The 15,122-nt window shown below is 37.9% G+C and overlaps 1 protein-coding gene across 1 annotated transcript in view; it reads right to left on the bottom strand.

Moving 5' to 3' along the window:
• Window positions 1-15,122, bottom strand: part of CEP112 (centrosomal protein 112) — a 1,492,843-nt gene that overhangs the window by 1,087,572 nt on the left and 390,149 nt on the right. Inside the window, exon 10 of the mRNA XM_053707805.1 lies at window positions 5,434-5,514. Within this exon, the coding sequence (XP_053563780.1) occupies window positions 5,434-5,514 (81 nt within the window). The remainder of the gene's footprint in view (window positions 1-5,433; window positions 5,515-15,122) is intronic.

Here is a 15,122-nt window from a genome sequence, read left to right on the forward strand (position 1 = left end):
AGGCTTTGAAATCCAGAAGATATCCCTGGGAAACAATCTCCAGAGCCCAGGGATCCTGGACGTCTCTTGCCCAAGCCTGGGCGAAGAGAGAAAGTCTGTCCCCAACTAGATCCGGTCCCGGATCGGGGGCTACTCCTTCATGCTGTCTTAGAGGCAGCAGCAGGTCTTTTGGCCTGCTTTCCCTTGTTCCAAGGCTGGTTAGGTCTCCAGACTGGCTTGGACTGGGCAAAATTTCCTTCTTGTTTTGCAGTAGAGGAAGTTGAAGCTGTGCCACTCTTGAAGTTTCAAAAGGAATGAAAATTAGTCTGTTTGGTCCTTAATTTGTTGGACCTATCCTGGGGAAGGGCGTGGCCTTTTCCTCAAGTAATATCAGAAATGATCTCCTTCAGTCCAGGCCCGAATAGGGTCTGCCCTTTGAAGGGGATGTTGAGAAGCTTAGACTTTGAAGTAACGTCAGCTGACCAGGATTTAAGCCATAGCGCCCTACGCGCCTGAATGGCAAAACCTGAATTCTTAGCCGTTAGCTTTGTTAAATGAAAAACGGCGTCAGAAATAAATGAATTGGCTAACTTAAGAGCTTTAAGCCTGTCTAGGATATCATCCAACGGGGTCTCCGCCTGTAGAGCCTCTTCAAGAGACTCAAACCAGAAAGCCGCTGCAGCAGACTGGGGCAATGCATGCAAGAGGCTGGAGAGTAAAACCTTGTTGTATAAAGATTTTCTAAGAGAAACCCTCTAATTTTTTATCCATTGGATCTAGGAAAGCACAACTGTCCTCGACTGGGATAGTTGTACGCTTAACTAGGGTAGAAACTGCTCCCTCCACCTTAGGGACCGTCTGCCACGAGTCCCGTGTAGCAGCATCTATGGGAAACATCTTTTTAAAAGCAGGAGGGGGAGAGGTACACCTGGTCTATCCCATTCCTTCATAATAATTTCTGAAAACCTCTTAGGGATTGGAAAAACATCAGTGTAAACAGGCACTGCAAAGTATTTGTCCATTTTACACAATTTCTCTGGGACTACAATGGTGTCATAGTCATCCAGAGTTGCTAAAACCTCCCTGAGCAACAAGCGGAGGTGTTCAAGCTTAAATTTAAATGCTGTCATTTCAGAGTCAGACTGAAGTAACGCCTTCCCTGAATCAGAAATGTCACCCACAGATAGAAGCTCTCCTGCTTCGGCTTCTGTACATTGTGAGGGTATATCAGACATAGCTACTAAAGCATCAGAAAGCTCTGTATTTGTTCTAGCCCCAGAGCTGTCTTGCTTTCCTTGTAACCCTGGCAGTTTGGACAATACCTCTGTGAGAGTATGATTCATAACTGCCGCCATGTCTTGTAAGGTAAACGCATTGGACGCGCCAGATGTACTTGGCGTCACTTGCGCAGGAGATATAGGTTCTGACACATTGGGAGAGCTAGGTGGTTTAACCTCCCTTTTGTCAGTCTGAGAAACCTTTGGTGATAAATCTTTAAAAGCCATAATATGGTCTTTATAAATTATAGAAAGGTCATTGCATTTGGTACACATTCTAAGAGGGGGTTCCACAATGGCTTCTAAACATAATGAACAAGGAGTTTCCTCTATGTCAGACATGTTTAACAGACTAGTAATGAGACCAGCAAGCTTGGAAAATACTTTAATAAATGTGAAAAAGCAATTAAACAAAAACAGTACTGTGCCTTTAAGAGAAAAAAACTACCACATAAACTGCAAAACAGTGTTAAAAAGTAGTAAACTCTACGAAATTTTTACAGTGTGTATAAGAGACTAAAGCAGCATTGCACCCACAAATGGATGATTAACCCCTTAGGCTCCAAACCGGATTAGAAAAACGGTAAAACCGTTAAAAACAGTCAAACACACTGCCACAGCTCTGCTGTGGCTCCTACCTGCCCTTAAACACGATTTTTGCAGAAAAAAAACCCTCTATAGTGGTCCTAGATGACAGAGGACTCCTTTAGGGAAGCTGGATGTCTCAGTCTGAATATCAACTGCGCATAAAGTGCGCGAAAATAGGCCCCTCCCACCATGCACTCAATGTCAGAGGGCCTTTAAAAAGTACTCCTAGGAGTAATCTAACAAGCCATGTGGAAAACTAGGCCCCAAATAAAGATTTATCACCCTCATTGTTAAATCACTGTATCAGGCTTACCTCAAATATACCAGGCACTGTCAGCATTTTCTAGACCTTATCTCTCTAGAAAAAAATATACTGAACATACCTCAAAGCAGGTGATCTGCAAACTGTCCCCCCAAGTTTTCTTTCCATACTCTTCAGTTATTTGTGAGAACAGCAGTGGACCTTAGTTACAAACCGCTAAGATAATCAACCTCCAGGCAGATTCTTCTTCCAATTTCTGCCTGAGAGTAAAACAGTACAACACCGGTACCGTTTAAAAATAACAAACTCTTGATTGAAGGTAAAAAACTACACTAAGTCACCACATATCTCTTGATACTTCCTTTCTTATCGAGAGTTGCAAGAGAATGACTGGGGGTGGCAGTTAGGGGAGGAGCTATATAGACAGCTCTGCTGTGGGTGCCCTCTTGCAACTTCCTGTTGGGAAGGAGAATATCCCACAAGTAATGGATGAACCCGTGGACTGGATACACCTTTACAAGAGAAATACAATTTTCAGTCAGCGACTGGTGTTTTTTTATAGTTAGGTGACCACGTCACTTAGAAAAAAATTACAGGTAGCCATTGCCTTACAAAAGTCTGCCCACCCCAGATTTAGAGTCTTTCCCACCCTCGCCGGCTGAGAGAAGGAGATTAGAGCCTTTTATGAGCTATTGAGACGTATGGAATATGAGTACATATATTAGCAAAATCACCATCAGCCATGGTAGTAATGATACATTGTGGGTAACATTAAATTAATATATAGCTAATATGTAGCATCAATACACAAATGATAATAGTGTAGCATGAGTAACAAACAAAAAACAGACTTATGACTCATAATATAGACTGATACTAGAGCATTGTGTAATATAAAACTAACTCGTAAATTACAACCATATAGTTAGATGGATATTTAGAGGTTCAGAGTGGACTTGGTAGGACTGCAGGCATAACAATATTAGGACATGCATGTAGTCACCTAAAGGATAAGCCAAAGGAGATACCAATGTTTTAATAACTAAATGCGTTTTAAGTGTGCCTAACTAAAACAAAGACTGTTGGGTTTTTTGTTGTTAGGGAGCGAAAGGGCTCTCATAAATTAGAAGAAACTCAACCAAGGCTTAATTATTTTGTCATAGCCCAGACAAATGATACAAAGCTTTGGTGGCATCTAGTGTGAGCCGCATTTGCTTTTAGGTAACCAGTATTTAGTAATTAGAAAAACCACTTTGTTTCAAGAACTAAACCGTAGGCTCTGCTATATAGGTCAGATCAATAATATATACCTCAGAGTGATAGGCATAATGATAGGTGCATACATAGGGTTTAGCTATATCAGGAAGAAGAACTAGTGTTTACAAACTGTTGTGGACCATAATATTTATGTAACCTTAGATAGCCCAGGTGTGATACCTTTGGTGTATAATAGCACTCCATGTTAACAGTGGAAATATAGAAATCAAATGTTCAATAGATAATAATGATCATATAGCTCTCCTATTATATGACAACTCTACTGAGCCTCTGTCAACCACCTCAAATCTTAGTACATAAAAGGATTGGTAGAGACTCTCTCTGATGTCTTGGTTTTAGATCCATAAACATACCACCATATAGACATATTAGGTATTGGTTTGCTGTAATGTAACGCTAAGTTTAAGAAAAAAACAACAACATGAGGAAGGTACATTGTGACTATCAGACCCACTTATCCATTAGGTTTACTCCTGTCTAACTTAGGTGAAGATAGTCTACCCATAGAAAATTGGATAAGGCAGGTTAGAATACTTGAAATTATTACTTTATTCGAATATATTCAATGCATTGCTTGTGACAAGAGGTCAAACTTTAAGGTTAGAGGAAAGGAGATTAAATGTCTTTCAACATAAATGTTTTTTTACTGTAAAATTAAAATTTCACAACATGATTAGGGGATATGATTGTGTTAAATGGGTCAGCATTTTAACTGTATGTAAGTTCAATTGGCAGCTTATTTATTGAGTATCAGGAAGGATCTGCATAGGCTGAACTTGATGAACTTTTGTCTCCTTTCAACCTCATCTACTACGTAATCAGTATTGCAATTGTTCAGTATATGAAAGAAAATTAAAATTAACTTGCATAATTCAGATAGAACAAATAATGTTAAGATACTTTTAGATTCACTTATTTTCAAATTAGTAGCTGTTGTTGAAAAATAATATGTACATATCCTACACTACTAGAGCTAGCTGCTGATTGGTGGTTGTACATATATACCTTTTGTTATTGGCTCTCCTGAAGTATTCAGCCAGCTCCCAGTAATGCATTGTTACTCATTCAGCAAAGGACAAAAAGGGAATGACACAAATTTGATAATAGAAGTAAATGGAAAAGTTGTTTAAAATTGTTTGCTCTATCTGAATTGTGAAAGAAAAAATGTGGGTTTAATGTCCCTTTAAACATGGGTGAAATTAATGTAATATATTAGTATTCAAATGTAACATTTTAATATTGATTCCCATCGGTGAATACTGAGTGTATGAGAATGAACATTGAATACCAGCATTTAAAGTCCCCACTCCCCCGGATGAAAAGTCTGTCGACTTAGAAAATCTGCCTCCCAGTTCAAAACAACTAAATTACACCACATCTCTCTAACTGCTTCCATGCTTGTCGAGAGCTGCAAGAGAATGACTGGAGGTGGCAGTTAGGGGAGGAGCTATATAGACAGCTCTGCTGTGGGTGATACTCTTGCAGCTTCTTGTTGGGAAGGAGAATATCCCACAAGTAATGGATGATCCGTGGACTGGAAACACCTTACAAGAGAAAGTTGTTTAAAATTGTTTGCTCTATCTGAATTGTGAAAGAAAAAATGTGGGTTTAATGTCCCTTTAACATGGGTGAAATTAATGTAATATATTAGTATTCAAATGTAACATTTTAATATTGATTCCCATCGGCGAATACTGAGTGTATGAGAATGAACATTGAATACCAGCATTTAAAGTCAATATTCAAATGTTATGTTCGACAAAGGGAAAGTTGACAGTCAACTTATTTTCTACGGTAAACCTTTGCCAATCCCTATAAATGATGCTTTAGGAGAGAGAGTATTTGAACTAGTCTTGTCTCTTAACTTACGTTTTGTTACCCGCTTATACAAAAAAAAGTAAAGAAAATTAGGTCAGCTATGACAATTACAACATTAAATCAACTCAAAGTTATTTCCAGGCAAGTTGCATGGCCCTAAGGGCAGCAGAAAAAGAAACATAGCCTACTCAATTACTTAAAAAATAAAATAAAATAACATTTTGTACTTACATTGTTAAAATGTAACCCACTATGGGAAAGGGATTCCTCCGCAGATTCATCAGTGATATCTCTCCTGTTTGGTATTAACATCTAGATAAAGGACAAGAAATGAAATGTATTTTATGACTCAAAAGAATCAATATAAAGCTATCATTTTCTGCTATCCAAAGCACAAATTAATTGCATAATTTAATATACATGTATTTAATGCTAATTTGTGCAATAACAATTTACATTTTTAATATTTGCTAATTTTAGCTTAATATTGGCTAACATTTTAGCTGGGTGTTCAATAAAATAAACCAGATGGTGCTGGGTAGTGCATGTGCTCTAGCACATTACAGTGTTTTACTATTGTACTTTTATGGTACTGTTAATACTTCTGGTGCTAAAGAAAACAATGTGGGCATATAGCTATATAATCTAGTCATAAATCTATATCCAAGAGGTTAGACATATCTACTGGTTGCTTATAATAAAAAATAAGAAGTTTGTCTCCTTGTTCTTATCATAATTTGCTATTGCCATACAAAAAAAAACTAAATGTATGTTTATCTGACATATTAATTTGTTTTGTGATGGTGAGAGCCCATGACACATCACATGCATGATTACACTCCAATCCACTAGGAGGAGGAAAAGACACCAATACATACCAGAGCTTTAATACCTCTCACTCACCCTGAATGTCTTAGTCATACATATGGCCAAGAAGAGGGAGGAAAATAAAAAAGCAGGAAAGGCCAAGTGGGGCAAATGAAATGCAAAACAAGTAGTGCCACAAATTGTGTTTAAGAAAGGGTGTGGGTTGTGGACTCTCACCATCATGAAAAAAATTAATTTGTTTTGTACAAGACTTGTGCATGGCCGGGAATAAGGTTCCTACTAATACAAACATTCTGTGATTCTACAGTCAGCATGGTAGCTAATCATAAATGTGTTGGTGTCTTCATTTGCTTTCTATATATCATTGAGACGATGTAGTAGGGAATGGAAACTAGTTGTTTGACAGACAAGGTGCAGGAGAGTGACAAAAGGTGCCAATAAAATGAAAATGAACATGGCAGACTATACTTTAACAATCCCTTAAGATCAAACAATGTAGTAGTTTTGTACACAATAAATGTATCACCCAATCACTGCTCTTCATGATCAGATTTGGGCTAGATCAGGCTACTAGGGAGATACAAGGCATGGCAGGCATTTCACTAGTTGATGGTTTGATAAAAGGACAAGTATATATTCAGCCTTGGAACTTGAGGTTCTATTAGCATTGACAGTTATAATTTTAGTAGTGCTCTTATTAATATAATTATACACAATTCTAAAATATATTTGTCTCACTGCTTTTTGCTATATTTACTTTAAGGGATAGTGTATTCTATTACACCTGACTGTAATCTAACTATATAAGGACTATACTATAACTATATAATTATATTGTAGCACAGATTACATATTTATTTAGCGTCATCACTCATAAAACCACTAGATTATAATTCTATATAACAATGCCTCACAATAACCCAGTAAATAACTAGGGAAGATACATCATAAAAACATACATTTTGAAGGCAGATAAGAACCATAGACCCAACAAGTATGCCAGCATTTCCTATAACATATAGGCTTAGTTAGTTTGAAGGATAGCCTTATGTTTATCCAAGGAATTTTAGAAGTTCCCAACAGTATTTACCACCTTTATTTAGTGAAAGTGTATTCTGCAAATTACTACTGAAATCCCCTAATTGCCATCTTAAAAAACAATCCTGTTTGACGTTGACGTACTGGCATACTGACAAATGGAGACAATGTCACAACACAGACTGACGTCACTATAAAAAGTAATGCTCAAAGAGATCTTTTTAACTTTGGATTGTCAATACAGTACATATGTAAATAAAAAGATCAAATAAATAACTGTGCTAATGAGGCCAGCCTCAAATATTCAGAATGCTAATTGGGCTAAAGTAAAACACCCACACATCGTTGTCCTATTGCATACCAACCACCACCCAGACCCAGGCACCGCTATCACTGTATCCATCTGTCTTATACCTTGAAGCCCTGAGACAAGTGCAACAGAGAGGCTCTGTTTTATGACCATGTTAATTATAGGAAGAAGTGGGCGTTGTTTTACGGAGTGCTCTTTTATGAGGATCTGCATGACTTTGACCTGAATGTATTTCTCATTAGTCCGGTAAAATAACGTCACAACTCATAACTAGAACAGTAGGATCTTTTCAGATGCGTTTAAACCTCCTTCCTAAATCCAGAGCTCACCATATCTCCCATGTCTAAAGGAGAATGAACAGAGCAGCTGACAAGCATATTTCTTTGTGAAATTCATAGGGCTGCAGACATTTGGAGTATGCCTGAGTCAATTCTAACAGGGACACAGATAACCACTTCAAAGCCACCTTTCGCAAACGCAATAATTTTTCAAGTAGCCAACCAAAGAGCAGGATGTGGGGAATTTCATGGCTTGGGAGGATTTTGTATTAAGAAATGTATGGTTAATAACTTCAAAGAAGAAACAGAAGCTCATATTTTTTGATAAAAACGAAGCGAAGCCTAATACTTCCTGTAGTTGAAGATGTTAAAACGGCAACACCAGCTGCCAAATGCTGCAGTCGTAGCAAAAAAAGAAAGACACATGAATAATAACTATTATACTGAAGCTTTTTTTTGGTGTGTTCTTTTTTAAAGAGACATTAAAGTCTGTATATCATACATACGTTACACATACATATAAAATAAATGTTTTAAATGTGTTTAAAACTGTATTGCTTTCAGACAGGAATATAACCTTGGAAATCTATTTATGTATTTATCTCTTTTGCACAAAACAAGTTAGGACCGAATATAAATATACTCCTGCACTGATCAAGCAATCACTGAAGAATGTTGCTGGGACAGTACACTAGGTCCTGCAGGATGCAGTTAAACCACTCTTGATGCAGTGGAAAAACCATACATTTTAGTATAAAAGTATAAATCCTGAAAGTAAATCACAAAGTTTTAGTTTACTCAGCATAATGAAGTACTTGGGGAATTGCATTTACATAAGTTAAATTTCTCATTAAAGGATCGGCTCTACAATTTACTCCCCTTTAATTTGTGCCCAATTAGTGTATTAAATTGTTTTCCAATAGCTTTACCTTTACCCATATTTTGACATTTGAAATAGCTTTGCTATACTGAGCTGTTCTATACTTAAAGTGAAAGTAAATCTTAGAGTTTTACAAACACTAGGATTGACTATTGAAACAAATAAAGGGGACTTTCATTCATGAAGTAGAAGATACTTCATGTAGAAAGGTCCTTTATTTGTTTTAACCGATCGCCGTTTTTAGCTCTGACAGCAGCCCACGGCTAAAAAAACCTTTTTCTAAGAGGTGACGTTTTCCCCTCTTAGCCAATAGCCGTGCGGTAAATCCGTTTTTTTCGCCCATGGGAGCCGGATTTACCGCACAGGCTATTGGCTAAGAGGTGAAAACGTCACCTCTTAGCAAAAAAAAAAATGTAGCCGTGGGCTGCTGTAACAGCTAAGAACGGTGATCAGTTAAAACAAATACAGGAGCTTTCTACATGAAGTATCATACTTCATGAATGAAAGTCCCCTTTATTTGTTTCAAAAGTCAATCCTAGCGTTCGTAAAACTCTAGGATTAACTTTCACTTTAAGTATAGGCAATATAAAAACTATCAACTCATAGACCAATCACAAGCCTTAGCAACATCTGCAAAGAATTCAGTAGTTTTGTAACCATTTTTTGCAATCGTTTGCGCTACTTTTGCTTAGTAAAAGCCTGTTGGCTTTTAGTCCTGGGCTGTAATGTTCCTTCACCAACAGGCTAACAGGTTGCCTTCTGAGCCAAATCATTACTGCTGAAGCGCACTCAGTAGTGGAGTGGACGGAGCAGTTTCTAATTGGCTGTACCACCCCCTGATAGAGTAGGGTTAAATATTTTATGCTGCAAATTCAAGGCCAGGGATAGGACAAAAATGTTTTATTCACCTGCTTATTCAATTACTTGGCTACAAAATATAGAGAGTTTGGTGTCCTTTAACTACAACCCTTTTATTAAAAATGCATAGATTTTTAAAAACTTAGAACAAACACTATTTACTTTAAAGGGATAATAAACAATAAACACCAAATAAAGCATTGCTTGAATTATGTAATCCAAGTAAAGATTAGCCTGACAATAATATGTACATCTATTTTTAAAAAATATTAGTTATTTTAATGTGCATAAAGCAGTGGGCAACACCATATTGTAACTTAGGTTTCCTTTTCTGCTGAGGCCAATTAGGAATGGTTATAAATGGCTTACTACAATGAGCAACCAATGATTGTGTGGAACATAGCTGCGTCTGCACTTCCATGTTTAACATGAATTAGAAAGGCCACAATATTCAGAATCAAATTACAGGAGAGGAGAACAAAATAAATAATGAAAATATATTGCAAAGTTGTTTTACTAAATGTAATTAAACAATTTATATTAATATCTTGAGGTGTTTATTGTCTCTTTAACATTTGCTAATCACACATTGAAGGTTGTTACAATCCCATTCATATGTTTTCTATTCTGATCGAATTGCGCACACACAAGTGATAGAACATACCTAGTAGATATCATTACATCAAAATCAGAGGTGTATTTAGTTTTTGTGCTGTCCTAGACACTAGGATTTCTTCTTTGTTTTCTTTGTATCTTTTGTTAAAAAAGCAGGGATGTATGCTTAGGAAACAGACAATTTCTGGAGCACTATGTAGCAGCTTTGCAAGAATGTTATCCATTTGCAAGAACAATAGATGGCAGCACTATTTCCTGCCATGAAGTGCTCCAGATGCCTACCTAGGTATCTCTTCAAGACAGAATATCAAGGGAACTAATCAAATTTGATTATAGAAGCAAATTGGAAACTTTTTTTAAATCACTGTCTGAATCACAAAAGGACATTTTTATGTTTCATATCCCTTTAAGACAGAGCATGCCGTTTTAGGAGAGTTTTTTTTATTTACTTCAGTTATGAAATTTATTTCATTCTCTCTGTATGAGTTGTTGAAAAGCATACCTAGGTAGGCTCAGGAACAGCAGTGCACCACTGGGAGCTAGCTGGTGATTAGCTGCCACACAAACATTCCTCTTGTTATCGTTTCACCAGATATTTGCATCTAGCCCAGTGCATTGCTGATATGGAGTGCACTTTGGCTAATCATTTGCAGGCGTTAAACACATAGTTAGAACATGTTGCACTATTAATTGCCTATAACACAATCACAGCTTTTTCTTTTGCAATGTTATGTCCCTTTAGTGAATAAAACTATGGATGGCTTCGTATTAGGGCAGCCATCATGCCATATACCTACCTCTCAAAATGTACTCCCCCCTCCCCCTATCCTGCTGCCCTAGGCACATGCCTATGTATCCTTGGCCAAAATATGTCTCTGGTTTCAATGCAAAATGCATTGAACTATACATTCAAGTCAATATAATTGCAATAAATAAAAATTCACATTACTTCAGTGTATTGCACTAATCAAAACATCATGGCTCATTGTGTGAAATAAAAAAAATAAAAGATTATGGCCAGATGAGTAGTTTCTTTAGGATGTTTATAAGTCACCCTCCCAAAATGCTTAAAGGGATGGGCCACACAATACATACTTTTTATGGTAGATGAAAATATTAGCATGTCAGAATTCACTCCCACAAGATGATCTGAGAGAGGAATTGTAGGGCATGTTTTGGTTTGGTTTAATGCAGTTTCCAACGGCACATGTGGTTCCATCATGACCCACTGCCCTCCATGTCATCGTGCTAAGTCAAACATCTGATTGCATATGAAAGACAGAAACATCAAAAGCCACGGTTCCCCTTTAATGATTTGCTTATAATATGGTTTTTGTAATAAGAAAAATATGGCGACAAAGTAGAGAGGAATAATTAATGGAAACACAGTAACCAGAGACTTCATGGGCCCCCAAAATGAGCTACCGTCTGGTCAAAGAAGATAAAAACAGCATCAAAGCCGTGCTCAAAATATTACAGAAATCACTGAAATGTATTTCAGCCAATTAACTCGGCATAAAAAGAAATGTGTTCTTAAATATCCAAAGTACTTTAGCTAAATCCAATTTTTTTTAGGCTGTCTCATAGATGACAACACAGAGATTCATTAAATGTGACAGTCATAACACAAACAGCAGGCTAATGAATTACTATAAGTAACGTGCTCTAGTACAATAAACTAGGTACCCCAATAGCAGAGAAAATTATTCTTACAATTTGTCTTATGGCAATCATTATATCTGAAGTACTATGGAGAACAGGTTAAGCTATAAATGAGCATGAAAGTCGTTTTCTAATTTATGCATTATGAAGTATTTAATGCATTGCAACAGATCCGATTACAAAATAAATGCTTTAGACGTATTTAAAACCTGCCATTTTGCTAGAAAAATATGCATTGTTTTGCAGGCAATGTACACACCTCTTGAAAAACCTCTTGAATGTTTTTAATCTTACTTCCTTAACTGTGGTCAGTTAACCCTTTCACTGCTAAGTCTTTTTTCACTCCAGTGCTACCCACTACATTTAAACCAGTGGTCTCAAAGTACAGGCCCTGGGGCCAAATGCGGCCCTCAAAATAGTTTCATGTGGACCTCCCTTGTTTAAGGTAAACCATTAATTTGGGCTGTCTATTTTTTTACGGTTCTAAGAGGTGTAACTAGTTGATGTTCTATATAGACTCTCACTAGCTAAATATAAAGACAAGGGTCCAGTGTAGACTCCCACCATGCACTGCTTGGTTACTTTTGACATTTTTATACAGTTCCAGAATGCTCACTTCACTTAGCACTCACAAGATAAATATAGACAACTGTGTAGGTCTGTTGTGGGTTACAACTCCCACCATGCACTACTACTTGGGTAAATATAACTTCCAGTTCCTATTATATCTAGCACTTATTCAGTTCAAGCGGCCCCCATGAGCGCAAGACACTTGGCCAGTGGCCCCTAGATACATTGAGTTTGATACCCCTGATTTAAACCATATTAAAGACAAATTTCAGTAAATGACCCACACAAATTATTTATTGTTCCTTTCAGCAGACCCAGCAGATTCACTATATTTCATTGTTATATTTATTTTTTATTGCATGTGAGATAGCTGTGGCAAAAACTGCAAAAAAAAAAAAAAAAAAAGCATATTTTTGGTTAGATTTTAGTAAATAATATTGAAAATGGCCCAGTGACCACTGCTGTTACTGTGATCACCTTACTAAATTGTCATCAAGAGTAGCCACATGGAAATAGGGACCGATATTGGTTTTGGGGGGTTATAATATAGATTAGAGAGGCCCCATTGTGCAGAACAGAAACAAAAGCATTTTTTTTCTAGCAAAAGGATCACTGTGTCGACCTTACAAACAAATGTCATACATTTATTTTAAAGAGAGGGACTTGTCTACTAGAAAATAAACTTTATTAGAGGTCTATAGAAATAAAGATTTTTTTTTCCACTGCCCAATACTCCAATCTCCCCTCTGTCTCTCAATTGCATCACTCTGAAAAGAACATGGACCTTAAATTCGTCTGAGAACCCCTCTTAACGAAGAATCGGGAGCACCTCAATTTTTCACCTTCCTCCTATGAGGCAAAGGAAAGACTGGACTACCAGAGAGGTGGAAGGGATTAAGTGCTCTTAGAGCTTTGGGAATCTTTGCCTCACCATGCTCATCTAAGCGGTTAAGGTTAGAAATAAACCAGTCCCTGCACATACCAACCAAACACTGTGCAGCAGCATTGGAACCATTTTTCAGAATTAAATTAGAGAAAAAGCAGGGAAATAAATAATGATTCAAAAAACAACAGCAGTGATCCCACAAGAATGGATATGCTAAAGAAAGTTTGCTTCTATGTACTGTTTGTAAATACTAGATACTGATATATTAAAGATATATAAAATGTAACTTTTAATGAAATTTATAATAAAAGAACAGCAAAAACAGTTATGAGAGCTGCTTGTTGCTCACACACACACACTTAAAAACACTCCACCAGTGTATGTATATAAATGAAATAGTAACCAATGTTGACAACAATCAGTTGAATAAGAGATTAATAAATTTGCTAGTGTTAGCACTGAAAACTGTGCCCTTAGGATGAGGGGATTTTTTTGTATTTTAATTAGCCCTCCAGTTGTTAAAAACAAATATTAGAAGCTCTTGTTGACTTAGTTTAAAAAATATTTTTTTAACTATAAAATACTTTCTGCAGACTTCCGGTGGGTGGGACTTCTGGATGGAAGCAAGTTACAAGAGTGCTGCTACTATCAGCTAAATAAGTGGCTTTTTCCGAAATATTTAGAGACCATCCAGACCCCCACAGCATATATCTTACTGGGAGACCCTGCTCTGCTCATCGACAAGTCGATACTTTAATTGTGCAGGGCACTCCATCAGCCCTAGCCCCCGGTTGTAGCATAAGGCTAAGAAGGCCATCTGGCGCCGTAGCGTCTGCTCTGCTGCCACGTTGTACATAGTTCTGTACCCGCATATTACCACCCTCCTTCCTGCAATGGAATCGCCTATCGCTGAGGAAACAGAGACTAGCAACTGCATCTTTGCTGAGATAAGGGCCATGCTCCTGCCCAGACTGGACAGACTACTATCGTCCTGCACGGATCTCCACGCAATGGTGAAGATACCAGAGCAGTCTTCCCGCCCTAAGAAATCTGTACCCAGTCAACATGGACTTACCTCACAGTTTTTGGCAACCGCTACTATATCCCATGCCGAGGGGGCGGATAACAGCCTCATGACCGCAGCTCCTTCACAGACTGGGGGGAGGCAGCGACATTGAAAACTGAGATATCACCCACGTGCTTGAATCTGAGGGAGCGTGTCATAATACACAGGCTTTCTCTGGCGACTACACTAGACGTGGGCCTCGGTGCGGTCCCAGAGATATATCAGCCAGAGCATGTGAAGAGATTGCAGGGGCGACAGATATGGTCACAACTGTGTGGCCCATTTCCACTGAGCACTGACTTACTGAACATACAGGACCTCTACTGTAAACCACAAGAAAGAGCGGAGGAAATCGGCTGGGGTGCAGGGGACGCAGTGTCAGTGCGGAGCATCGTGACAGCGGACATTGCGCCTTTACTGCAACATAACTTCGACACACACTTGCTCGCTCAAGAGTTACTGGAGGATGCGTGCTGCCACGGTATGTGTCTGCTGCGGGGCAATGGATCAGCCCGGGGAGTAGACTCAGTGGCGGTTATGCTTATGTTCCTGAGGCACATGGAGGACATAATACTATCCACCCATAGACCAAAGGACATTGGTTGATTGATGAGGCAGATATCACTACGTTTACTTATATTTTTACTCTGCAGCTTGTATAGGAGTCCCCTTTTTCTCTCACAGAAACAATTACGGTTAATAAGCTGCCACACACGAACCTTGCAATATATATATTTATGCTCATTCAGATCAGCGGTTTTACTGTAGCAGATCAGTATGAGTCATAACACTATTCTATTCTCCTTCTCTTGCTGATACAATAAATAATCTATATTAGTAGGCTCTGAGACTTGCATAGATCAGGATCACATATGCTCATAAACTGGCTATAATGTATGTCATCTGATACACCTATGCTTATTTTTCAG

The sequence above is a fragment of the Bombina bombina genome, chromosome 1, assembly GCF_027579735.1.
Source record: "Bombina bombina isolate aBomBom1 chromosome 1, aBomBom1.pri, whole genome shotgun sequence".
Classification (NCBI taxonomy): domain Eukaryota; kingdom Metazoa; phylum Chordata; class Amphibia; order Anura; family Bombinatoridae; genus Bombina; species Bombina bombina.